Below are 25,528 nucleotides of genomic sequence, written 5' to 3'. Positions count from 1 at the left end.
GCATGGATTTGACCCCAACTTGCTCTTCTGTAAAAATGTTTATTTCAACAGAATCTGTTTAAAAACATTTTAAAACGTTGCTTTTTTGAATGATAGAGTGAAAAAGACCCAAAAACCTTTTTGAAGACGATTTGAAAGCCATTTATGGGAAGAGGCCCTTCAAGCAAGACAGTGGGACTGAAGAGCCCAGTGGCTGAGAGGAGGCGGTGGCAGGGAGATCACACAGAGGTCAGTGAAGAAAAACGGCGAAGCGGCTGCTGGAAGAGGACGTTTTTCAAAGCGATGTTGATCTCTGTCTCTTTTATTCTCTTCTTGTTATGCTCTTAGTAAACAATGGAGTCAGACAGAAAAGCGGATGAACATTTTAAAAGGCAGTTTAAGGCTTATCAAGAACAGCAGCAAAGGCGGCTGCAAAATGTAATGAAGAGGAAGAAGGAAAAGCAGGACAGTCAGAAGGAAAAGCAGGACAGTCAGAAGGGTGACAATGGCAACGCAGAGGAGACTTTCGGAATCTCGAGTGATCTAAACCGGTTTGAAACAGGACAGCCTGTAAACGAAGATAACAGCAAAAGGTAAAGGCATAGCAGCACCGTTCCTTCAGGAACTCACAGAATTCTATTTTCATATGCTCTTACACAACCTGTGTCATGTCTTCACATGTTGGGCTTTCATTATCCTGAGGAGACTCTCGCTGTCCCTAACATGTTTATCCTCAGAGCGTTGTGGTGTGCACTGTATTATCAGTGTTTCACAAACAGAGAGCAGAAGGACAGCGGGATTAAGCGTGACAGGCTAGGGGCAGCTGGCTGCCCTCTGACAAAATCCAGTCACTCAGGATCACTGACATCCTCGGAACTGTTGGTTCATTCCTGCCTATCCTTGAAAACAAACTAGTCCCCTACATGAGAAATTTCCAGAGGCAGGTAAGGGCAAAGCAACCAATGGGTGCAAGCCAAAGGCCTGCAGCACGGAAGAGCGTTCCCCTGGCTGTCTTTGTGATATAACCCGATTTTGTAGCTCGGAAGACAGCCAGCTGCACGGGAGGGTCTCGCAGACGGAGTTGGCTCCTGGTTGAGATACTTGACAGGGTTATATAAGGTAGGGTTTAAATCTTACGGGGGGACAGGGGTTTGGGTCTTACTTCACCCATTGGGGGTAGTATCTGGATTACCAGGATGTTCTGGTGTGGATCTCCCTTCATCTTGGGTTTGGAACTGAGTGCGTAATTCAGTTCACTGGAGCAGGGATTTGAAACCCCAGCTCAGATCATTCGTCCCCCTCCTAGGATATACTCAGACTCTCTGACCCAATTAGTATCATTTTACCAAACTAGAACAAGTCTGAATTTGGACATATCCCCCAGATGTCTGCCGTTCCTACCGTGTCACCCCTGTGTTGGTGGGGAAGCCAGCTGAAGAAATTCCCGCTTCTGCTCCCCGCTTGCAGCTGTGCTGGTACAGCTGTTTGCCGGAAACTGGTTTCACTTTCTGGGCCAAGGGTGCTTTTCTCTCAAGGCATTTCAGTGGTCCAGGTGACAGCTTTAAGCCCACAGACTGTTTTATTGGCCCCACGATGGGGGTGAGATACTGTGATAAGAGGGGCAGGAAGGAGGAGCTGGCAGCTCTGCCAAACCCAACAGCTCACAGGTGGAAAACCACAGTTAGGCATATACCTTTGAGACAGTTTCCCCTCCCAGAACCCGCAGTGGGGAAGGGCAGCTCCACCAAAGTTTATCAAGCCACTCACCCAGGTTTATTAGGCCCTAAACGCTGATCTCCCCTCTGTGTTACTCTGGGCAACGCCCTGCTCAGCTCCTTGCTGAGGATTGCTTCCTTCAACGCCCCAGTGCGTAAGCGGCAGCAGAGCTTCTGTGAAGGTGCAGGGAACCACTGAAACTTGCAGGTCCTTCTGGGAACGCAGAGTTCATGCTGCAAAGGACATCTGTGGGGCAACGGGGGGGCTGACCCCCTAGAAACTGATGCTCTCACCGTTGCATCGTACCATGGTCTTCTTCACCCATAGGGCCCGCGCCACGGCTGTCTGATTTGCCGAGTTCTGCTTCTGATCTGACCTCGGCCGGCTGTCCCCTTCAACTTTTTGTTCTGATATTGGAGATCTGAGGGGTTTTTAAATTTTTTCTTTCTTTTTTTCTTTTTTTTTTTAATGGGGTGAGAGGCTGATTCCCACAGTTGAGATGTGGATTGGTCTGGTGGAGGAGAGGCTTAGGCGCTCCCACAGCACGTCCTGGTGCAGCGTGCGCACGCTGAGTGCAGAGTAGAGGAGAATCCCAGCAGTTCTCTGCTACTTACAGTTCAGCAGTTTAGGTCTGAGCAATTCAAGAGCTGTTACCTACCTCTCTTTAGTGGCACTGACTTAAAAGTCCACGTTTGCCATGGCAGGCGTAGCAGATTTATCTGGTTTGTGCTCTAAGGGGTCATTTATGCTGACGTGTACGTAGGGAGCATGCACTTAAAAGCTCCAAAGGCCACTTGGAGCAAAAAGCTTGCTAAAACTTGTGAACAGAAAAGATTTAGGTAACTATTGAGGTAGCTGACTTGTCTGGCTGTGGATATGTCTACAGCCACGGGTCTATACTGTAACAACTGAGCTTTATCCAAGTCTCTGTGATCATCCAAGTAACTTACTCCTGTTGTAGTTTGGAGCAATCTCTCTGTAGGCCAAAGGAGTGGGACACTATTCCAGATTAAATCACCAAAATGTAGGCATTCAGAGTCACACTGTAGATAATAAGAATCTAGAGGTCAAATCATCTGCCTGGCTTAGGTGTCTAATGGTGTCTGAGATGCTGTAGGGTATCGGGAACTTCCAGGACAGAGGAGGCCTGCACCCTTCAGCAGGTGGGGGATGGGTGGGCAGCCCAAATGGCACCTGTAACTGAACTGAGTCCCCTCATCAGCTCACTCCGTGGCAGTTTGAGAGCCGTTTGCATCACCCCACAGTGGCAGCTGCTCTGTAGGCGACGCTGGTTGTATTGACTAGACCTCCTTGGCCTTTTGTGTGCATTTTGGCTTGCTGCTCACAGAGAGACACCCCTGTGTATGGAGTGGGACCTTGCCTGGAAAGTCAGAGGGGAGAAAAGAGGAAGCTCAGAGGCAGGCAGAACGGGAGCTGCTGGCTTGAGCCAGCAGGATCTCTACCCCAAACCTATTTGTGTCAGTATGACTTCGCTTAGCACATCCCCCCTCTCTGGGGGATGGAGACAGGTTCATTTCTATCCTGAAGTGCTGCTGTCTGGAGGGATCTGGCTGACAGGTTGAAGTTGGAGGATGGTAGTAATTCTTGGGGTTGGCTCAGATGTCCACACAGGGGTGGCGAGCGCTCTCTGAGATGCTCTCAATTCTCTGCCTGGGCTCCAGAGGTTTTCCCAAGAGCCCTGCGTGGTGGCTGCTGGCCTCACGTAGGGAGCTCAGCTAATCCTGGGGCATCTCAAATAGATGCCTGCGTGCCCACAATTGAGTTGAGCCCCTGAGGCCTTAGCTTCTTGGTTTTACCTTTGCAGTACCAGCATGTAAGGACAGCAAAGAGATTGGAGTTATTAATTCTCTGGATGTCTCAGAGAGATGAAACTCATGAATGTTACTCAATGTACCGAAGAACAGGAGAAGCAAGAGGCTATTTCCTCCTGTTCAGAGCGCTTTTTGATAGCCTTGGTTTCTAAATGAATTCCAAAAATACAAACTGATGCCAGTCCATCCTGGTGGGGTTCCAAGAAAATCAGATAGGGGCAGAGGAAATTGGTCTTTTGTGAGTTGCTATGAAGCATTCCTTTTTCAAGAACCTCAGCAGCAGCTTTTGTAGCTGATGCGCTGTTGGCTTCTGTTAGCTTTGGTAAGTACAGAAAGGAAAGCCTGGATGCCGTGGATGCTGGATGGTGAACCCTTCTGATTTCCTCTGAGGAACCAGATACATAAGACTGAGTGAGACAAGACTATTCAGTAACCTCAAGAGCACTGAAAAGGTACCTGTTCTGTGATGTTTTGCCCCAGACAACACAAGGAAGTGCAGAATTTTTTAAGAAGAAATAAGTTATAGGGATAGATCAGATCATCTGGTGTTCTGATCTGAGGTTTAGGATATTCTGCTTAATTCAGTAAACTCACTCCTGATAAACTCAGCTCATCCAGCATACAGTCATTTAATTATTTTACTCCTGGAATCTGAAGCACATTACAGTGACATTTGCCATTATGGCTTATTTTTTTCCCAGGTTGCTTGAGCTTGAGAACGAGCAGCTCCAGAATCAGCTTCGAGAGGTCCAAGATGAGAACTGCAGACTATACAAACTGCTGACAGAGAAAGACTTTGAAATAAAGCAACTCCAGAAAAAAATCCCGGAGGACAGATTAGCTTTGTCAGGTAAGCACGGTAACTTTGTATTCTCGCTGTGTTAGTACCAGTGTTTGCTTGATGGTGGTGACAATAGAGGTAGGATGACAGAGTCATTGTGAGCTCCGGGCAGTGAAATATTCATGTGACATCTCTTCACCTGCTTTCTGTTAAAAAGGAGTATTTTGGTCATATTTTGGTTGCCTCCCTTTCCACTCCTGTAACAAGCTTTTGCCAGGAAGAATCAAAATTCAGCTCTCAACCGAGAGCTCTGTTGAGCCTGCAGGAATTTGCAATAGCACTGAAACCACTTGCCTCCGAACTTTGAAAATACTTGGACACCGGTGTATAGATTTAGTCAACGCTCAGAGTTGCTCCCTCAACTTGCAAGGGTCTGACACTGGTTTGCATTTGCAGAGTTTGCTGAACATCCCTGTCTCTCCCGTGTAAGGAGTCTCATTGCTTTATTTGCAGAGGGAGGTTCCTCACGGTGGTTTGACAGGTCAGCACTCACGCATGGAATGGCACGTACACTTGCTCTCCCCTTCAGTGCCATGAGCTGCAAAATCTGAATACTGCTATTCCCCATCTCAGGGAGCTGTGGAAAGGACCAAATGACTTCTGGTAGTCAGGCAGGTCAGACCTAAGGTGTTATTGATAATTATGTGTCCCTGAAAAGAAGTATAACGCTCTTCTGGGGGGCGCAGTGCCCTCTGTTCCTTACAGATCTTCTGCAAGCTTGCTATTATCGGCACAAACCCCGATGATTCGTAGAAATCGTGGCTTGGAAAACTCTCTGTTAATGTCCAAGAACAGTGTTGCAGCTTTCTGTGCTACGTGGTGTTAAATTCCTTGTGGAGGCTCCTTTCGTTTGTCTGAGCAGGGTGCTGGGGGAATGCAAAGTCCAGCTTCTAAAGTGGCTTGGGTGTCCTCGGGAAGCTGAACTGTGCAGGTTGCACCTCCTCCACTGGGTGCCACTGTTGTTCAGGGCAGCGGTGGTGACCGGGCTAATAGAGAAGGGGGAAACCAGCAATAAGCAGAAATAAGTAACACTTAAATTACGCCTTAATTCGTAGAATCTCTCTCTAGCTGTATGTAGGAGACACGATGAGCTATGACTGGGTCAGGTCTGGAGCCAGGGGTGCTGTTGCAGCTTCTCTGGCTGACTCGTATGCCAGCTTGCAGCAGTTTGCCTCGTGCCTCTGTCTTCCCTGTCTACATCGTGGCAAGAGATTCGCCCACATTGTTTGGGAATTAAAAGCTTTGGTTAAATGTGTACAGTGTGTTCGAAGACCATCACGTGGAAGCAACAGCCTGGCTTTTGGTGAGTTTAGTTCTTACTGTGATCCTTAGCAGGCATTATTTGTCATGAAAACTAGGGAGAAAGTAGCTTTTAGATGAGAAGAGAAACACAAATCACATAAAGGAGTGAGAACAGTGGAAATGCTTTTAAAAATAATAAATTTATGCTCTCCACAGGGTTTTAAATAGTGATATAGAGTCATATTCTGTTCTCAGCTATATTCTGCATTGCCCCTTTAATGTCTGTAGGGGTTTTGTGGGACTCAGAATTCACTTCAGAGTAATCTGTCATCCTTGCATCTCACCCTGGTTCTTCAATATAATCTTCATGGATGTCAGTAGAAAAGTCATTACTTCAGAGCGCTGAAGGAGGATGGAAGAGTTAAGAAGAATGACGAGAGCCCAGTTCCATCTTCATTTATCCCACCAAGGATTTGTTGTTGCAGGGTCGTGCTCGTTGCTGAGCTAGAGGTTTCCATGGACATGGTGTACAATCATATTAGTTTTGCACTTGTGCAAGAACTTTTCTTGACCTTTGTGATGTTCACAAGAACACGAGTGACACACGAGCCAGTCCTGGGGATTGCTTTCTCCGTGACACTAACCAAACCCTCTCTGCTGAGGAGGTGAATGAAGTACCAGTTTAAAAGAGCAATTAAACGTGTAATACAGTAAAGGCTCCATGTATAATCTCAAGGGACATATAAATAGGCACAATGACATTTCCTGGACCTTATCCAGGGCCCAACTGTCACAGTGTGCCTGACCTTTTAGGACAGATGTCTAGAAAAGTTCGCACCTCTGTTTCAGCAGCTCCTCCAGTAGTAAACAACCAGTGCGAAACAGAGCGTTGTCTTTTTCTGTAATATGCCTCAAAAACCTGTTCGTAACTGTCCTTCACAGCGGCGAGCAGAAAAACACCTCTACCCTTTCTCTGTGGTAATGTTGCTACCCCCGCTGTTGTGGCCTTTTGATGTGTGGCTGTTGCTGAAGTGTGAAACGTGGCTTTGCTAGCCACAGTGTGATGCTGGCTGAAAGGAGCAGGCGATCCAGCTGGAGCCGCTGACGCCTCTTTTCCCTCACTTGTTCATTTAAGTGCCTGGCACAGCTCTGAGAGAAATGGATTAGACAATAAAAGAACATTGTGCACTGGACAGAGAAGAAAAGCGTCATCTGTGCTGAATCTTGCCTCTAAGACATGTCCTTTGCTTTTATGTATACTTTTCAGGGGCGGCTGGTTTAGCTGGAGATGTCGCAGCTACTAAAATAGTTGAATTGGCCAAAAAGAATCGTGAGATAACTGCCGAGGCTGAGAGTGAAAAAGCCAAAGTGAAGCAACTGAATAACAAAGTCAAAGAGCTGGAGAGAGAAGTGAGGCATTTTTTCTTGTTCTCTTTTGCATGCTAAACCAGAGAAATCCAGCCTTTGGGATAGAGGAGCTGTAGAAACTGGATTTGATTCATGTTCCCATTTTGAATTTGCTCTTAAATCTGTGTTTGCTTTGAGTTCTGGTAATGTCGGTCCATGATAGGAGGGATGTGTGCCCTCAGCTGTTTTCACCTTTGCAGAAAGGAGCAGCTGGGAAAGGGTGTTCACTTGGATTTGAAGCACAAGGGCTTTTCTAACAGTATGGCAATGATATTTTCCTGGTGGGTTTTTTTTGAGAGAAGGTACAAATTTCATATTATTATGTCTTACATTCCCACTTTGTTAATACCAGTCATGAATTGGTACTCTATTCTTCGAAACTTTATTAATCCTCATAATGAAAGCTGTTTTCTGGCGTAAGTACTTCCAGAACAGAGACAGCATGTCAATGGATCAATAACATTTGTCATGCTGACAGATGCATTTTGACTGCATCTTTCATAATCACTTCTGATCAGGAATTGTGCCTCTATCTGAATTGTGCTCTAGTTACCTGAAAGATCAAGAAATGGTAGATTAAATTTTTGAGGACTCCTGCAGAAATCCAGAGCGTTTTGGTCAGAGGAGTCTTGTCAAACAGTTGGCAGGCTGGCTAAGAAATATCCCGTGTAGCTGGGGACCTACAAAATCACACAAGTAGGGGAGCAAGCCGTGAATAATTTCAAGTAAAATCCACTTGGTTATAATCCCCTACTGTAGCATTGTAATGGCCGTTATTCAAACACAAACTTAAAATATTGTCAGATCTTGACCCAAAAGAAGGGACCACAGACATTTCCGGAAAGGAAATCAAACTCAACGCAAACAGAAATTTTCAAGAAGCAATAATTGCTGGTCAGAGCAGTGATGGACACTTTAGATATGAGCTAATCTGTTCTTAGACACCAGCGCCATCAGAATCAAACCCAAACACAGCAACCTGTCTCGTCTGAGGTAAAGATGAACCGCAACGTGAACCCGCTGAAACCTGGTCAATGGGCTGTATTTTCTCCTAACCTCATTTGGGGTGGCTCTTCTCTAAGCTAATGGTCACTGGCTGAGTTTGTGGGTTCTACTTGTTCAGTAGAACTATATGAAGATGTAAAAGATGGGTAAAAAGAAAGCGATGTGGACAGTGGGAGGTATCCATGAAAAATGTTGAGGGATGAGAGAGAAGATCACTGTCTAGACACACTCGTCTTTTTCCATTGGTTGTAGGAAGAGCCAAGACAGCTAAAGTGCAATTCAGTTGCCCACACATGAGCGTAAAAGTCCAGTCTGTGATGTCACTTGACCTCTCAGACATCCCTGCAGGGCTGTTAGACGTGACAGGACAGGCAGTGCTGGCGAGCAGCCGAAGGCCTCCGGGGTACCCTCGGATGCCTCCGAGGGGACTAGACAGCTGTGGGTGGGCAACAAGACCAAGTGTGCAGTCAGTCCCTCCACTCGATGTAGTGTAGGTGTCTGCTGTAGAGTGAGCTGAAGATTAGACTTCCCTGGTCGTATTGACGAGACTCCATTCTTTATAGAGACACCCACGCCGAGAGCAAGGACCGTGTTAATTTGTGAGTCGAATCTCATCCCCTCTGCCTACTTCTTGATGCCTTAAGCTCTGCAAAATGAATTGTGGTGATGGTACCTTCCAAATGCCTCACAAGATGCGCTTTCCCCAGTGGAAAACACTGTCCTTTTACATAATTGTTAGCTCTTTGCTCGTATGAGGACCGAAAAATATGTAAATCGTAAGTGTTTTAACATGACTACATTCCCACAAACAAAATGGAAGGTGTGGCCGTTGAGCAATCGCTTGGCAAAGGGTGGTAGATGTAAACAAAGGCTGCAAATGGATGTTTGCAGAAAGCTTCCTTAGGATTTGACCTAGCAGCTGCCACCACTAGCTGAAATGTCTCGTTCTCAGTCCATTGACTGAAAGACTTGATGAGCTGGATAGAAAGGGTGGCCCAACCATTGACTGACTTGCAAAGAAGGGGTGAAGTTGCAGCTGGCTCCGAGTTGCACGCCGGGTTTCCCCTGGTATCACTTTAATGAAGAAGCTGCTCCTTACAGCCTTCTTTAATTGGGGCAAATAGTCAAGATTTCCCGCCCACCTCAAAGAATGAAGTCTCAGCCCTTTAAAGCAACACTTCCTGGCCTTTCCAGCTCCAAATTCCCTGCCCTCCCCTCCAGTAAGAAGTCTTTGCAACCTCAACATTGGGCATGATTCAGACCAGGAGGGACTATATGACTGCCTGCCTTTGCTGTGGCAACCAACAGGAGAGATACCCTTCACGGCTTGAGAAATGCTACTTTAGAGCCACCAGCTAAAGAAAATAGCTTTAGCATCGTTACTGAATCTCAGCTATAGGGCTTTAGGTAGTCGTTTCTCCTTTTACATTCCTCTGGTGAGTAGAACTATGTGCTTTTTATGAAATATCCTGTGATTTTCTTTCAAAATGGGTAAACTGGCATCCAGAATCTAGAGACAGCATCCTGATCTGTACGGTACTGGATTTGCATTTAGGTATATAAACACTTACTTTATGAACCTATGGTGATAAAATCCCCCAGAAGTCTCCACACTTGATAACAGATCCCATCTCAGCGGATCCAGAGACGTTTTCACTGAAGTTATACCACAGTAAAATAACATGTACATCTTTGGGAGGCATTTCAGGAAAAAAAGTATATGCTTTCCTACTGATTGTGTTTAAAAAATCAAGGGGAAAATGAAGTATTTTTTTTTTTTTTCTAGAGTAAGTAAACATCCAGGATCATCAAAACCGCTGTTGTACTTTTTTACTAATTACTATTCCATGAAGATGTGCTCTTCACTGTGTTCATTCTATAATAACAATGTGTTTTTTTTTTTTTTTCCAGCTACAGACAGCCATAGAAAAAATACATTCTCTTGGTGGTGGTGATGCAGGAATCAAGCAATCAATTCTGCAGATGATAGAAGGAAACTTGGTACGAATTGTAATTGAAAAGGGAAAATTTAGTTCTCTCCCATTGCACAGTCCTTTCCTCATGACAAGGATGTACCCGTGTCACTAGTTTTATAACCAATTTGCTCTGTTTGTACCTTCTCTGTGACCCCAAAAACGAGGGAAGGCATTTGCATGGGTCTGGGGAAAAAAGATTCTGCGATCCTGATGGGTCTGTGGATCTTAATCACTTCAGTTTTTCCCTGAGGATTCCGTTCTCCCCAAGTACATTCTTCTCTTCAAAGGCTGAAAGTCCAGAGGTGAAAGCATTGCAAGAAAAATTAACCACAGCCAACTTCAAAGTGATGGAGTATCGTAACCAACTCCAGTCTGCAAAGCAGGAGCTGAAGATGACCCAAAAGGTACTGTTGCAGGACAGAGTCTGTGGCTGGGATCCCGTGCGAGAGGTATATTCTTGGGAAATCAGGAAGCTGCTTTTCTGTTGAGCTTTGATTAACCTCCATGAAGTATTTCAGTGAAGTGTAAGGAGGTAAGAAAATCCAGGGGTGTAGTGGTTGCGTTGGGAAGGCGTGCACGTGGACACACAGCCTTCATGCTCTGCCACCATAGCTGGATGCCTGCGTCCAGTATTTCTTTTGCCACGATGGGCTCAGATTCTTGAAGGTTTCTAAGTCCCAGTTCAGCCAAATAGGTTTGTGACTGACTTGCAGCATACGTTCAGGCCCATTCCTCCTTTCCGAAACGTTTGATTGTGTATTGACTTTCAGTGTAGGCTTCGGTCCAGTGGAAGTCAACGGGATTAAAGGCCACACTTGAACTACAGCACATGTTTAAACAACAGTTTGTTGGAGTGACATCCGGCGTAACCTTTTCCTCTTTGATTTGTGATGGATTTTAACGTGTTACTATGTGCTCTGTTTCCTTGGGTTTCATTACTTTGCAGAAGAGACCTGCAATGCAGATCAGAGTAGAGGATATGGTCCTAAAAATAGAACTCTGCTGACCTTTTTATAAATAATTTAAATGCTCTTCATACTAACTTTAGCTCTCGTTAATGTGGCTGTGTCAGAACTGTGCAAGAGAGATTGGCTCAATTCCTGGTGGCAAGGGTGTGTATTAAGAAAATAGCTCTACTCTGTTCCTGTTTCGTTCTGGTTAAGTGTTCATGATATCAAAAATAATATGGAAACCTGTTAGTAACGCTTAGTCAACCTCGGTGACGAACTTGAAATCCTCGTTTTTACAACACTAGCGCAGTTTGACGCCCAGCTGGATGGTACGATTTGACCCTCCCCGTCGGCAGGCAGCAAACCACCGATTCACGTTTTTCAAAACTCAAAGGATATTACTCAAACGTCGAAATACCGAATGACCCACCTGACAAAGTGAAATAATTCACGTTAGCCCAACCCCTCCTAAGCATCAACACCCTGTACCGTGGCAACGATCTGAAAGAGCTTCCATCACGTGGGGTACAGGGGGTCAGATACAGGCGATAAAGAATGGCCCCTGCTTATAGATACAGTGTTTTGTGTTTGCCGCTGGGAAGAGTAGCTTTCCCTCCCCTCTCCCCAACCCGTGTATTTGAGCCTAGCCTTATTGTTGGTGTTCATCCCTTTTTCGTAGCTTTTAGCAAATGAAGTTGGTGACGATGTGAATATTCAAAGTCTCTTGACCAATTCTGGCAGCTGGCGTGGACGAGCCCAGCAAATTCTTGTTCTCCAAAGCAAGGTGAGTTAAGACCCTGCGTGGTGCTGGGTCTGGGATGCTCTTTCTACGTCGAGGTGTTCCCTCAGTTTGAGTTAAAGATACTCTTAGTTCTTCTTTACCTAATTCCTAACATTTGTACCTGCTTATAAGGCATATCCCAGTACTTTGCAGTGCTTACTGCAAATAGATGGCCAGCCTTTTCTCTGTTGAAGGAAGCAACTGTTAGAATAAAACACTTTATGGTAACTTTTATATAGTTTTTTGGTATGTTTATGTGTGTGTGTGCACATATGTGTGGGGAGGTGGGGTGTTAAATTTGAAATATGTGTTGATGTGTCTTTCGGAGTTCCTGCAAACTATTTTAATTAGTCTATTGCAAACATGCAAGTTTCAGTGTTTAAGCTGGGAATCTTTCACATCTTTGTTGAAGGAGAGAGTTCAGGGACCTTGGAGAGCTGTGGCAGCCTAGTTAAAACCCCAGGATGGTTTGAAGGTGCCTCTCTCCACTGAGTGTTGAAGGAGCCCTGCCAGTGTCTGTGCTCTGACTTGGACACCTTTGTTCAGTGCCTAAAGTCAGATGGGAAGAATTGAGGCCAGATAAGTTTTTCAAGTTGTTCCCCCAGGAACTTGAGTAAAATCTTTAACTCTTGAATCTCCTGAAGGGCACAGTCTAGCCGAAATGTCGGCTGGAGACAGGGAGGCAGTTCTGTCTCCATCTTAAATCAAACTTCTCTCAGGCAATTTGATACCTATTTTTCCATTTTTCCGCTGTTTAATTATATGCCAACAAACTTTTGATTTTTGCACTGATTGACTGAATTTTCCCTTGAGCCGATTACATCTTCCTTCCATGAGACCCCCTGGCTGGGATTCATCTGAAGACTGCACGTACTGTACTCTACGGTACTGCAGAAGTTTCTCTCTGAGCCAGCCTCCTCAGGCCCCTTGTGTAGTCAGTGGGGATCTTGTCAATACAGTCACTGAGTCAAAAGGTGCATCCCCTCTTGGGAGGCACCTCCAGAGCAGGGCAGAGGAACTGTGCTGTAGCAGTGCCCGTTTCCCTCTACTGACTCTAGAAGAAGTCTGTGGTGAAGAGCTGGGATGCAGGGGCTGAGTTCACTTGGCTGCACCTAAGTGTCTAATGCCAGCCCAGATGCCATAGGGTGTCCCTCTGACCTCTGGTCATCTCTCCAGAGACTTGTAAATCCTGCATCATATGGGTCTCCAGTATCCCAAGACATCTAGACCAGTGCTAGGTACCTGTGTTGAGGCTGATGAACTGTGCCTTGGATTGTGGACATCCTGGATGGTGATTCTGCTACAGACCAAGGTGCTTAAGTGTATAGGGGTGAGTGGGTGTCTGCCCTTTTAGAGGCGATCTAAGGTATTATTCTGTTGCCCACACGTGTTTAGTGGCATTCAGGATGCTTTGGAGTGTCTGCCTGGCCTCCACACGTGGCTCCAGTAAGGCACAGATCTCCCACATGTCCTGACTCTCCTGGAGGTCTGGTGTCACATCTCCTCCCTGCACAGATGCTGTAGACATCTGCATGTTTGTTAGCAGCTAACAAATTTAAATTTGAAAGAGCAGACACTGCTTTATGTTAGTTAACCACAATAAGGTCAAGAAGTAATATGATGCTACACTCTGAGCTCCTTTCGGTGATGTCCTCTTTGATGCTGGACCACTGTACCCCTGGTAAAGCCTCTGGATGAGTCGTCATTATTGTCCCCTAGGTTCGAGAGCTGGAGAATCAGTTGGGTCAAAACAAGACCAGAACATCACTGAGTGAGATTGATGAGGAATTGCTGGCACTGACTGATCCGAGAAAGTTGTCAGCCCAAAAGAAGAACTTGCTGAAGATTCGCAGCTTGGAAAAAGAAAAGAAAGAAACCTTGGAGGTAAAAAACCTTGAGCTGTGTGGGTATATAGTGTGTAATAACTTGCCTGACCTTCAGGGTGTATGTTACACCCTACCAGGAGACAATGTCAGGAACCCATTTGATCTGCTGGAGGAAGTCCTGCCGTAGTTCACAGACTGAGCAAAGGGCTTCCACGTGTGTTTTCGGTACCGCACTCTTACGTGGCCAGGCCTGCCTCTGCAGTACAAGGTTTGGTCTTCCCCTCTGCTTCATGATTGGTGTGTCAGACACGTCTGCCTGGCCTGAAATGTGGCCATCTGACAACTGTGCCTGATGGGTGATGTTGGAAAGAGGGAGGGAGGCCCTGGGTTGCAATGCAGCTGGTACTGGCTTTGTACTGAAGGTGGACGCAGAGAAAATCCCTGCTCCAGCTGCATCCGAAGGCTGTAGCATCCCTCTCACCCTTTGGCCGTTCTTCATGTGGTGTTAAGTACAAACGTCCCCCTCACACCGCACGTATCTGGGTGGCTGTGGCCTTCTACATTTGAAGAGGATAACGTTGAGAGCGACGCCAGACGCCCTCTAAGAGGCATTCCGAAAATGGGTCCCACCGTTTGTCTGTCACATGGAATTGCCACAAAAATAAACGGGCAACCGTTGTTGAGGGGTTGAGGGAGGCTATAGCTAGTGGCACACGTGGTAAACCCCGAGGTGGAAAGGATGTGTAGCCCTGTGTCCACAAGAAACCTGGGTAGCTGGGGTCAGCTGCACCTACCCAGGTTAGCAAAGCGCATCTCCCTGTGCTTCTTCACTGTAGTCGCTTCCGTAGAGGCTGCCTGGCACCATCCCGGAGCTTGATTAGCTCCTGCTTTTCTCACCACAGTTTAACTGGGCAACAAAATGAGCAGTGGGCTGATGCCCACCTTTCCCTCTTGGCCATGAGAATGAAAGAGAAGATTTGTGGCTACAGGCACGCAGCACAGGGAAGGCTTTCCTCAATAGCTGTAGCCTGCATGGTTCCACTTGTGCCTTTGTGTTTCAGGCTTCGTTCACAGTAACTTCCCTCGCACTTCTCCGTTACTACTTCACTTCTAGCGTGCTCCCTGGCCGGCTTCATCTGGGTGAAGGCATGGCACAAGGGGCAGCTTCTGGGAGACAGTGTGGCATCCCCCCCTGTATCTGGCTGGAAGAGAGCTTCCCCGTGGAGAATGATGAGGCAAATGAAAAAGCAGGAGCCTACAGAATGAGATTTTAACACAAAATTATTATTTGCTTCCTGGCATTTACTGAAGCAACCTAGTCCACTCGTATTCCTGAGCAGACAGACCTTTTTTTGATGCTGGCAAGCAGGCAGCGAGTAGTAGCACTTGTAATTTCTACTTGCTTCGGGATGATGGGGTATGCCAGTTCTATTTTTCTTTTAGGTTCTCCCAGGTGCTGGGTGATTCCTTTAGCTCACCAGAGCACCTGGGGCTGGGTGATAGGCTGTCGCTGTCATTTCCCTTGGTGTGTTTGCATCACTGCAGAAACTCAGCGGGGAACGCGATGCTCTCCAAAAAAGTCACGAGGAAGTGAAAAGAAAACTTGAGGCATCGAAAGCCAGGAACAAAGTGCTGTGCAGCGAGGTGAAGACGCTGAAGGAACAGATCGTCACCTTGCTGGAGAAAGGAAAACACGACGATGAGCTCATAGACGCCTTACTGGTACAGTCTTGGCTATTCCTGTTGGTCCCAGCCCCTGCAGATCGGTGATGAAACATGGTGTTGTTTAATGACACGGTGACACAGACAACCTTCAGGTGTACAGGGGCCTGATGAATCAAACTGTGACAAGCGGAGGTTGCCTAGTCAGCCGAAGCCCTTTTGCATCGGGTTGTGTAAAGGCTGCGAGACGGCACCAGGCGTGACACAGTTGCAGCAAAGTGGCTCTAAGCTGCAAGTATCGGAGGAAACGTTTTGCAGCAGCATTGAAGTAGGATTGTCTAGTAGGAAGGGCTTCATTCCTGACTCAGGAAGCTGGACTTTGTCCTGCTTTCAGCTCATTGGGAGATATTTTTTTTCCTTAGAATGCCTGCCGTCTTGCCCTCTCATTTGGTGCGGGACGCAGCCCAAAACGCACGAGCTGAACCCCGTGCACTAAACCACGCGCCCACCCATTCGCAGTAGCTGAGGGGATTTGGCCCCTTCGAAACCAAGAGTTTTAGCAGAGACTCGAGGTGCAGTTATGCTGAAATAAATGGCTGCTCTCATGGTCTTGCGGCATCCTTTCGTCCTGCCATAATTCTAAATAGTCTTCCCCAATTACAATAATAAAAAACCATTAGTGGAAAACATGCCACTTTCTAGTAGGGTTAGTTCTGTGTTTCCTGATCCAGCCCCTCCCAAGTTTCAAATCACATTTCCTTGCTTCTGTACCTCGGTTTTAGCGAAGACATGCTTATGACTAAGCTGGCATTTGCCTTTCTGCCCACCAGGCAGCCGTGGGGAATACGGGTACTGACCAGCAGATTAGGCAGATTGCAGGGGAGCCAAATAACTGTGGTCACTTTTGCACATCCTGAGCATTCTCACTAAAATTGTTACAGAAAGATGTGAGTTTCCTTGGGAAGGAAGGGTTAACTTGTTTTATCCCTTACATCAAAGAAGCACCTTGCTTGCAGTTGGTTGGCTTGACGGAACAAACTGCCCAACAAGTGTTAGATTTGTCAGTGTGAGAAAAACTCGAAAGCCCGTTGATAAAGCAGCCTAGCCTCATAGCTGTTGTCTCATACATCCCTCATCTTTTACTGCCACTACTGCACAATCTGACTGTGTTCTAATTTCACAAAAAGCACATTGAAAGCTTTACTCGTATCCAATTTATGAAAAAGTCACCTTCTTTGTCAAAGGCCAGCCTTTCGTGCTCTCTTTTCTGCCACACCGAGTAGCAAACCTGCCAGAAAGCTGAATCTCTCAATTGCTCAGGTCTTTTCTACTTGCACCATCCAGTCACTAAAGTCTTGATATGACCCACAGTGGGGGTGGACGGTCCTTACCCAGCCACGTGTGTCTGGGCATTGCCCGTAGATGTGCTGTGCAGTCTTCTCAAGGCACAGACGCCACGAGTAAGACAAGGTGATCTCGTGCTTAAAACGTAACGGACCAGATTCTTGGAGCAGCACTAGTGACATCAGCGTGCTTACGCTGAGGAAGGGGCTTGGCAGGGCAGTGGCTTGTCCCAGCATTCCTAAACGGGTGTTTGTCTTGGGGGGTGTAACACCCAAAGAGTCTTAATGATCGTTGTGTACAAAAGTCAGTATCTCACTCTTTGTTTCTGTGTTATCAGAACCAGCAGAAGCAAATGCAGGAGCAGCTGAACCAGCAGGATGAGAAGAACAAGGAGTCCCAGCAGATGCTAGGGCAGCACTTGAACAGCGAGGTTCAGAAGCAAAACTGCCTTCTAGAGCAGCTCAGACAGATGGTGGCTGAACGAGAGGCAAAGGTTAAAGAGCTGGAAGAGGAGATTGGGCAACTCGCACTCCAGGTAGAGAGCCAGAAGAAACGAGCTGGAGGAGCGCACGTTGTAATCCTTTGAGATCTATTCCCATTGATCTAACACCCTCAGAGGGCCGCGGTGAGATTTTCAGTCTGTCAGGTCCCTCGGTAATGGGAGCTAGAGCGTTGAACCCAAGGTAAAACTTGGGTTAGGGACACAAACCAGCCATGCTGGCACCAGTAGCGGTGGTGCTGTGCTGCGGGTTCTCGAGCAACACTGTGTGCCCCCTTAGGATTTCATATGACATTGCAACTTTTTACTGACTTTTGTTGTTTCCATCCTGCAATGGATAGAAACGAAAGAAAAGTTTCTGAGGAAGTCCTGTAAATCAAACCTTCTGGCATGCTCGTAGCAATGATCTTAAGCTGCTGATTAGGCACGGACGCAGCTATTTTCCTTTGAACTGCGTAACTGGTTTTATAACCTGCTCCAACATCAACAGAAGGAATCTGCCCATCAAGGGGACCGTTCAGGAGCTGCTGACCCACCACCTTCTGAACCCTTGGAAGACCCAGGTTTTACTCTGTTTAAGCCTCTGGCATCAGGCAGCAATCGGGTTGGAAGGATTGGATCTGCTCGGTAAGAAGCCCCCAATGTCAATGTTTAAAATGATTGGGAGTTATTCAGAAGCGTGGTTTTCCCAGGCAGTTGGCTCCAACCACAAGTGCTGTGTGCCAACAGCTGTGGCAGCCTGTTTACAGTATATGGGAATCTCTAATCACGTTATCTCGTCGACTTTCGTCCTGGAACAGAGAAAGATACACAGACTTGCAGACATTACTGCATTTGGCATGATGGCAGCGCAGCTAATTCCCTTTCTGCAGCTCAGAGGATGGCTATGTGGTTAGCTTAAGTGCCTGTGATTCTTCCCTCTTATGAGAAACGGGGCTTCTAATGAGCAGACTTCTGAGAGCAGGGTGGTGAATTAACACACAACGCCATTTTAGGTGAGCACTAAATCACTGGCACGTGATTTAAATCGATCAATGTGCTTTGACTAGGATTTCCTTGCAGAAACGTTGAAAACCCGCCGCATCATTTGTTCTTAACAAACGCCCTTTTTAAAGCCGCGCTGAGGACCCTGTGAATCACACTAAGCTCCATACAGCGCTAAATCTGATTTTTGTTTACACGGGTGTGACTCTGGCTCGCTCTGGCTGGGTACAGGGACCATAATACTGCAGTAAGTTATATCCTTTCCTGTTAAAATGCTGCGTTTGTTGTTAAAGAGTTCACGGGTGCAAAGATTTGAGACTGCTCTTCTGAGGAAGGAGGGAATGTTTCATCGAGGTAAAATTGCAGCTGATTTCTTCTCTGTAATTTTAACTCACATTCCACATTACTTTAGGCACTGAATTTGGCTTGTAAATCGTCAGATGTATCCCCGAGTCTAAGTAGAGCTTTACTACAAAATTTAAGAAAAGCTCTTCTCGCTCTTTTTGAGTTAGAGTTAGAGCATCCTGACTTTGTGCCTGCATCTCCACTGCTATACCCCTCTGACTGGCTTTATTCTCCCACCTCTAACTCTGCAGAAGTTGTGCTCTCACGGAGCAAAGCTGCATTTTAGCCACTTTTTTACTTCGTAGGGCTGCTGACGGTAAGCAGGAAGGCAAGTGGGAAAACGAGGTTGGGTAATGGCTTTGTAGAAACCGCTAAGTGCGATGCATAACTGACTGCTTGTGTACGTGGCCGGCACCGCTCGGTCACGAAACCAGCTGACCTGTCAGGTGGGCAACGAGGGAGTCTGAGAACTGCAAGAGCCGTTAATGACTTGGTCAGCAGGGCTCACTCCTTCCATTAACTTTAATATGCTGATGAACTCTCTGTTTCATTTTACTTTAGTGAATCATCTTTTCCTATCAGGAAAGATGACATGAAAAATGCTATAAATAGGAGCTAAAGCCCCTCGGAGATGTCGAAATAAAAGTCTGCATTGTTAGACTGGGCCGCTCCTGTCGTTATCAGCCTTCACTTGATTTTGGGGGTTAACCACTCCTAGCCTGGAAGGCAGCTCTGCCTCTTCCACAATACGAAGGCTTTATCCTCTGTTAGCTGCAGCCTAAAGGCAAGGAAACGTGGAGGCCTTGCCTTGAGGCAGCGGAGCTCAAGTTTGGAAAACTTGAATTTTACCTCCCGAGCACACGTGTCATTATGCATAAAACTCATCCAGAGTGGAGGTGATACTCTCGTGTTACCAGTTCACTCCTCCTCTTGCAGCAGTAAGCCTGACAGCTCTTCCTGAGCGTCTCCACAAAGCAGAAGGGTTCAGAAAACTGTATAAAGGTACTTTTAAAGGGCATTTGGAAAGAAAAGCTGCGCACGTGGCTGCAGAGCAGGGGTTCTGTTGGTTGTGAAAGCACGTAAAACATGCACAGTAACCTGTGCTTGTCCCTCATCCCAGTGGGGGAAGGTGCAAGATGAGGGTGCTCCCTGCCAGGGTCTGAGGCAGCAGAGCAGCAGTGGCCGCCTGTGTGGCCGCGTGCTCAGCTGGAGCCAAGCGGGATCGAGAGAAATTCCTGCTCACGAGCTGCTGTGGGGCTACTCTGTGCCGTGGAGCTCCTCCAGGCCGGTCTGGAGGGCCAGCAAAGTATCCCCAGAAGCGCAGAGCTCGAACGCTGCCCGGTAGTTTTTGCCTAAAACGGAGACACGAGGTGTTTTTGCAGCAGTGTTTTGGAGTCGGGGAGCAAGCTGAGCTATTGTGTATGCAGAGCCGGAGTGATACCCACTTAGGAGGCTCTGGGAGATTTTTCCCTACAAGGCAGCAATAAACACAGACACTGGAAAAGGTCCGGAGTTCTTGGACGACTGCCCTCTGGAGAGCTCCGGGCTTCACAAAGCTTTCTTCCTCCCAGCACAGTGTCCAAGATGGGCCATACGCTTGTCGAGTCCGCCGCCACGCAGCCTTTCCTTCCCGGTACTAACCTCACGCCTGGAAGGTACGTGCATCAACTTCCTCGAAAACACGGGAGGTTTCCCGCCACGCTCCGCGAGCTGCTGGCAAACCTTGTCCGTGTCTGCCTTGGTGCTGTGAACAGCTTCTTTCACCGTCCTTTCCTACCTGCTGCCAAAGGCTCTAATGTCTTCTTGCTGTCTTAATTTTTTAATCGATTTCTAGTTTTATTTCCCCATAAAAACCATTTTTCCCTTTTTACCCCCAGTCACCACGTTTTATCCTGCTTTTTGCTCTAAAGGACATATTCCTGAATACTCCTGCAGGGAGAGATGGGAGAAGTGAGGAAGTACATAATAATGGGATGCGTGGGAAAACTGCCCCTTCCTTTCGTCAGGTATCAGGCACAAGAACAGCCGTTGTACTGATGCTGCCTGAAGCCTTTCAGTGGGAGAAAATCAACAGCGTGCCGCTTAAAGGCTTAGCTTTTGGAGAGCCCACGTACAGGCTTGTTTTACTTGGGCAGTAGCAAAGGGAGGAGAGTCAGCGATCGTGGCTTGCTCAGGGGTGGAAGTTTGGTTTCAGGGGTGATGGGAAGGGGAAGCCTCCTTGCGAGGGAAAACCCCTTTCTAGTGAAACTCACAGTGGCTTTATTTCCAAATCTTTCTCTTTCCTTTATTGCAGCGTAGAGATTGGTGCTGGGGGGAGGTAGGGAGCCTGGCTCTGCATTCTAGCTTAGTCTTCAGACGAGTGTATTTTGATAGGGTTTTCAAATCCCCTCTTTGTTTCCTTTCTTTGGTTGCTGAAATGGGAAACAAACTCTCTACGCTTCTGCTGCTTTTAGGCTCGCTGGCGCTGACAGCCCGGATTTGGAGGTGCTGCAGACGCAGGTCACAGAGCACAAGGCGCTCTGCCAGGCTGCTGAAGTGGAACGGAACAGGCTCCTGGAGCTGGTCACTGTGCTGCAGAAAAGGTAGAGGCTGATTCCGCCAGGATCCTTTGTGGGATGCTGCGATGACGGAGCGCTTGAGACGTGGGAGAGGCTGTACGGTGCACCCCCACGCTGCCAGCGTGAGCTTTTCCCTCAAGAGGGGCTTTTAAATTTTTTCTGCTCAATTTCCCCGCCTAGTTGATGATTCATTTTTATTATTATTATTCTTTTAGAACAAAGGACAGAGAAAACAGTGTCGTCTTCAAGCTTGCTGCACCTAGATAAAACTAAAATTCGTGTGTTTATGTGTGTGGTCTGATTTAGGCAGCAATATTATTCATCAGTAGTAAATACTGTAATTATAGTTACAATCTGACTTCTGTGCCAGATTCACACTCTTTTAAGTTTCGCTGTATCCTCTTTTAAATGAATTCCTTCTGGTTTAACTGAAGCATAGCAGTGATTTTTTTTTTTCTTTTCTATTATTCAGTTCAATTTAAGATGGTGTTAAAAGCCAGTTTTAGGAGGGCAGGAAGCAAAGTCTTTTCTGTCTACATACCTTCTAGCTACTGCTTTTTTTCGCAGTTAGAGTACGTATATTATTAGATTCCCAAATCTGCGTTACAGCCTGTGGGAAGGTATGTGTTTGTCTGTGCACTTTTGAATACAACAGGCACTATTTGCTTGCGTGATTTTACGCTAGTTACCATTCCTCGCTTGTCTGGCTTTTGTGCCGTACAATTCATCGCAGTCAGGAAAACACGTTTTTTGGTAACTGTGGTAAAGGTATCATCCCCTGTGCTTTTAAGGGCTAAATCCTGGAAATACAAACGGGGAGACTTTTATTCCTGTTTGTAAGTCCGGTGAGTGTAATAGAGCTATGCAATTAGAGGAGGATGGAGGTGTGAGTGATGGCTGAAATGGGGCCATCACAAACGTGGGGCCATGGAGAACGTGGAGTCAATGAAATGCAGAGTCGCTTGTAAAACGTACCGCAGACTGATGATTCAGCACCTCCACAGTTACGGCACATTTATCAAGAGCTCCTGCAGGTAAAGTAAATTCCGTGAGACCGCGTGCAATAACTCTTGGAGGACCTCAGGATAATAGAGCACCCGGTCACATTTCAACGTGAATATGTGTAAAAAAAAAAAAAATGGTGCATTCCTCCTCTTCCCCTGTCAGAGCGTGGGGCAGCGAAGCTCAAGCAGTGCACGTAGTGCTTAAGTCAAGAGAGGAGCACTGGGAAGGGTTACACGAGTGGTGGTTTTGAACAGCAGCTGCCAGGATTTAGGACGGGGCTGCACAGTCACTGCGGAGCAGAACGTAAAGGGTTCGGAGGATTGGGCCCTGCTGGGGGAAGGGGAAGAGCCAGAGGAACGTTTTAGTTTGTTATTCATATTGGCAGAAGATTTAATAAAAACCAGCTAGCCTTGTCGTTTTTCCTCCGCTGGTTGTGGATGCTGGGGGAAGACCTGGTCAAGTGAAAGTTTAGTGACTTCAGAACCACCGAGGGAAACACAATTTCTCATAGCACGTCACCAGTCTGGTAATTTGCTGCCACAGGAGGTCAGAGTCTTGCCTGTAGCTAGATTTTTAAGAGAGCGATATAATTTTATCACAGTCGTAATATTTTTTCTTTAGCTATGCCAACTAGGAGGGAAATAAGACTGGTCCAGCCTTTTGATTCAGGGATTAGTCAGCTATCACCCGTGGGGTCAAGAAGGAAATTCCTTTATTCTGCACTATACCACACAGCGAGTCAATTCAGGTTTCTCTCTAGCTTTAAACTCCTTTAAATCATTTGGTACCAGGAGATGCACCACTGACTGCAGCTGTGGGCGCATGTCAAATTTTTTGTAGTTGCTTTTCTAAGATGTTTTTTTGGGGTGAATTGAGGCACTTTGCCCCTCTGCTCTGTGCTGCAGCGTGAACCATCCGTTTCTTTTCCACTCACTCCCTTCCACAGTAGTGTCTAAGGGCCACGTTTATTAAAAGCAACGTCAAGTTTCGTTTCTTTTCTTGCAGATAACTGACGCAAAACAGCTAAATACGAGACAGCGGTTTTATAAACTATTTTCCTTCCAAATTTTCCCAGAGTGTTTAAAAAAACCCCACAGTTTATGATTCCTGTAATAAAAGATCTCTCCTCAGCAATCTGCAGCTTGCCTGCTCGTCTGAGTGGTCAGTTCACCCGAGTAGCCAGTGTTAAGGGACCTGGGCAACTTCCATTCACTGTACTCACTAGTTAAGTCTGGTGGGCAAATCTGGAGGATGACATCTGGAACAATTGTGCTGGGATTTCTGCCTGTGGGTGCACGGAAAATTCTCCTTTTCCCTCTGTTGGGAGCTGTGCAGCCTGAAGGATTGAGTATCAAGACTGACTGATGCTTGCTAGTCGTGAAATAAATAAGCTGAACCACCTTTTTTTGCCCATTAGGGTGGAGGAAGGCAGCGACAAAGCCTTAGAAGCTGAGAAGAGGCTTCAGGAAGAGCGGCGGCGATGTGTCGTGTTGGAACAGCAGCTTGAAAAACTGCAAAAGGACCCAGGGAGGAACAGGAGCGCACAGAAACCCCCCCTGAGGAGCAAAGCAGGTGAGGTGGAGCCCTTATCTGCACCTATGTCCCCCGTCCCACCGTGGTTAATGGACAGCAACAACATTTGGACTCTTTTATCTGTCAAACCTACACAAGGGCTTGAACTTACACACCGCGATTTGGACCGACTCAGGCCAGTGGGCCAAGCCAGGAGGTGAAATCCTGGCCGCACTTAGTTGAAGAGGATTTTGTCACAGATTTAAGTAGGAGCAGGACTTTTGCAACGTGTTTTCTTCCACGGGATCACAGTCTACAGAGCAAACTTGACACTGCTCTGTGTTGCCGCCGTGCCCACTGCTGTGTTCCCTGTGCACTTCTGCCCGAGAGATTCATCTGAAGGTTAAGAGCAGAATTAAAAGGACGCATCCCAATTTAAGGCCTGTCAGTGGCTGGCTCAAGGCTCTGTTGGTCGTTTTAGGGAAGCCCATTCGCATTTACTCGACTGATCAGCCCTTTGTCTGCAGCAAAGACCACCCTCCGGCCCCCTTGCTGTTGGTTGGGGGAGTTCAGCATCCTCTACAACGGCTGTGGTCACTCTCTACCTTCTTTTCTGAGCTTCCTGAGCCCATCGTCCTTGCCTGTCTCCTCTGAGCCTTCTTCCCTTGCAGGCGTTCACTGGCCGACCCCAGGGTTTTTGCTCCTCCCATCCCAGCAGTAAATTCGAATCGTATTTTCCCTATAACCCTGAAAAAAGGTCCCGTGTCCCTTTGAAATGAGGGGAGCATTCCTGAATCAGAACCTTAGGTTGAAGTACACGTTGAAGTGCTTTCCTGCACTTACCCTGGGCAGTGTTTGTGCTGGGGGTCAAAACAGAAGCGTGTGCCACACGCAAACGTTATCACGGGCATTCGGGAGGCAACACAACGACAAGATAAACATTAAAATAATCCTTTTCAACTGTTTCTCTCATCCATTTTTTTTCGCCACTTAAATATTTTGGATTTTTTTCTGCTCTAAACAGGTAGGCACACGCATTCCTGCGTTTAGCCCTGCAGTGCAAACTCATCGTGTTTGCGTTTTGCTGAAAGCAGATTAAAATAAAAGCCTGTCCTATACATTTGCGGTATCTTCATGGATATACATAGAACTTAACAGATTCCTTAGCACTGATTCACCGTTTCCTGATATTTACTCAGTGCGCTACCCGTGAAAATGTTTTCCTAAAACTCCATGTCGTGATTAAATCGACAGGCCCGTCTGCGAGTCACTCCAGGCTCCCCTTGACTGTGGGTGGCAGGAAGGAGCCCTCTGCAGCCCAGCCCTCCAAGTTGCCTCTGGAATCGCAGGTAGAGGAGCTGAGCACAAGGTACGGTTTCCCTCTTTCCGTGCTGGGTTACCTACAATAGCTACAATTCATGGCTGTCCTTCCAGCAGTGGCACTACCTGCACCCGCTCCTCAGAAGAGAAAACCTAGCAAACTCTGTAGAAACGGCAGATCCTCTGGTTTGAGTTTGTCTAGGTCGTCCTTACACAAATTTCCTCGTAATTATACCGATATCCAGAAGAGTTAAGCTAATGCAAGTATTAAGCAACACAAAACACGTGCAAGGACGACGCCTTTTTTATTTTCCCTTTTCTTTCCTTGTGCGTCGATTGCAAGCTTGTTAGTGAAAATAAAATGACAATCTTTAACAAAACAGATCTGAAAAGTATCTTGGTCATCTAATACTCTGTCTCAAAGAGAGAAGGACCAAGCGTTAAGTCTGCTCTTTCTCATGCCTGTCATAAAACGAGCAGAGAGCATGTGTTTCTCTGTTTTCTCCCCCAGAGCTGAAGCACTGTTCTAATTTGCTTTGAAGCTCCGCGGCTCACATGAAAGTTTCCCTTTTGTTTCCTCGTAGGCTTGTGATCCAGCTGGCTGAGAACGAAGCTCTGAAGGATGCTTTGGAGGCTGCTGGGAGAAAGAAAGAGGAAGACTTTAAACTGTTTCAAGACACAATGGACCAAGTGAAGGACATCTTTCTACAGGCCATTCGGCAGCAGAAACAGCAGAAGAGTTAA

General features: G+C 46.8%; 1 protein-coding gene across 2 annotated transcripts; it reads left to right on the top strand.

The window, feature by feature from the left end:
• The first annotated feature begins 333 nt into the window (after positions 1 to 333).
• LOC147415413 (coiled-coil domain-containing protein 13-like) lies at positions 334 to 25,528 on the top strand. Of its 2 annotated transcripts, XM_086467007.1 has the most exons (15): positions 334 to 572; positions 4,229 to 4,377; positions 6,878 to 7,020; positions 9,934 to 10,023; positions 10,286 to 10,402; positions 11,628 to 11,732; positions 13,449 to 13,613; positions 15,101 to 15,277; positions 16,899 to 17,096; positions 17,551 to 17,687; positions 19,961 to 20,044; positions 20,843 to 20,971; positions 23,370 to 23,524; positions 24,719 to 24,833; positions 25,369 to 25,528. In XM_086467007.1, the coding sequence occupies exons 1-15, from the start codon at positions 334 to 336 to the stop codon at positions 25,526 to 25,528; spliced, it is 2,163 nt and encodes a 720-aa protein (XP_086323133.1). The 2 variants fall into 2 exon arrangements, with proteins under 2 accessions (XP_086323133.1, XP_086323134.1); XM_086467008.1 differs by lacking the exon at positions 19,961 to 20,044.

This window comes from Leptosomus discolor, chromosome 6 (genome assembly GCF_034619465.1).
Source record: "Leptosomus discolor isolate bLepDis1 chromosome 6, bLepDis1.hap2, whole genome shotgun sequence".
In the NCBI taxonomy this organism is placed as follows: domain Eukaryota; kingdom Metazoa; phylum Chordata; class Aves; order Leptosomiformes; family Leptosomidae; genus Leptosomus; species Leptosomus discolor.
The sequence above is the reverse complement of the archived record's forward strand: the minus strand, read 5'-3'. Positions and strand labels throughout refer to the sequence as shown.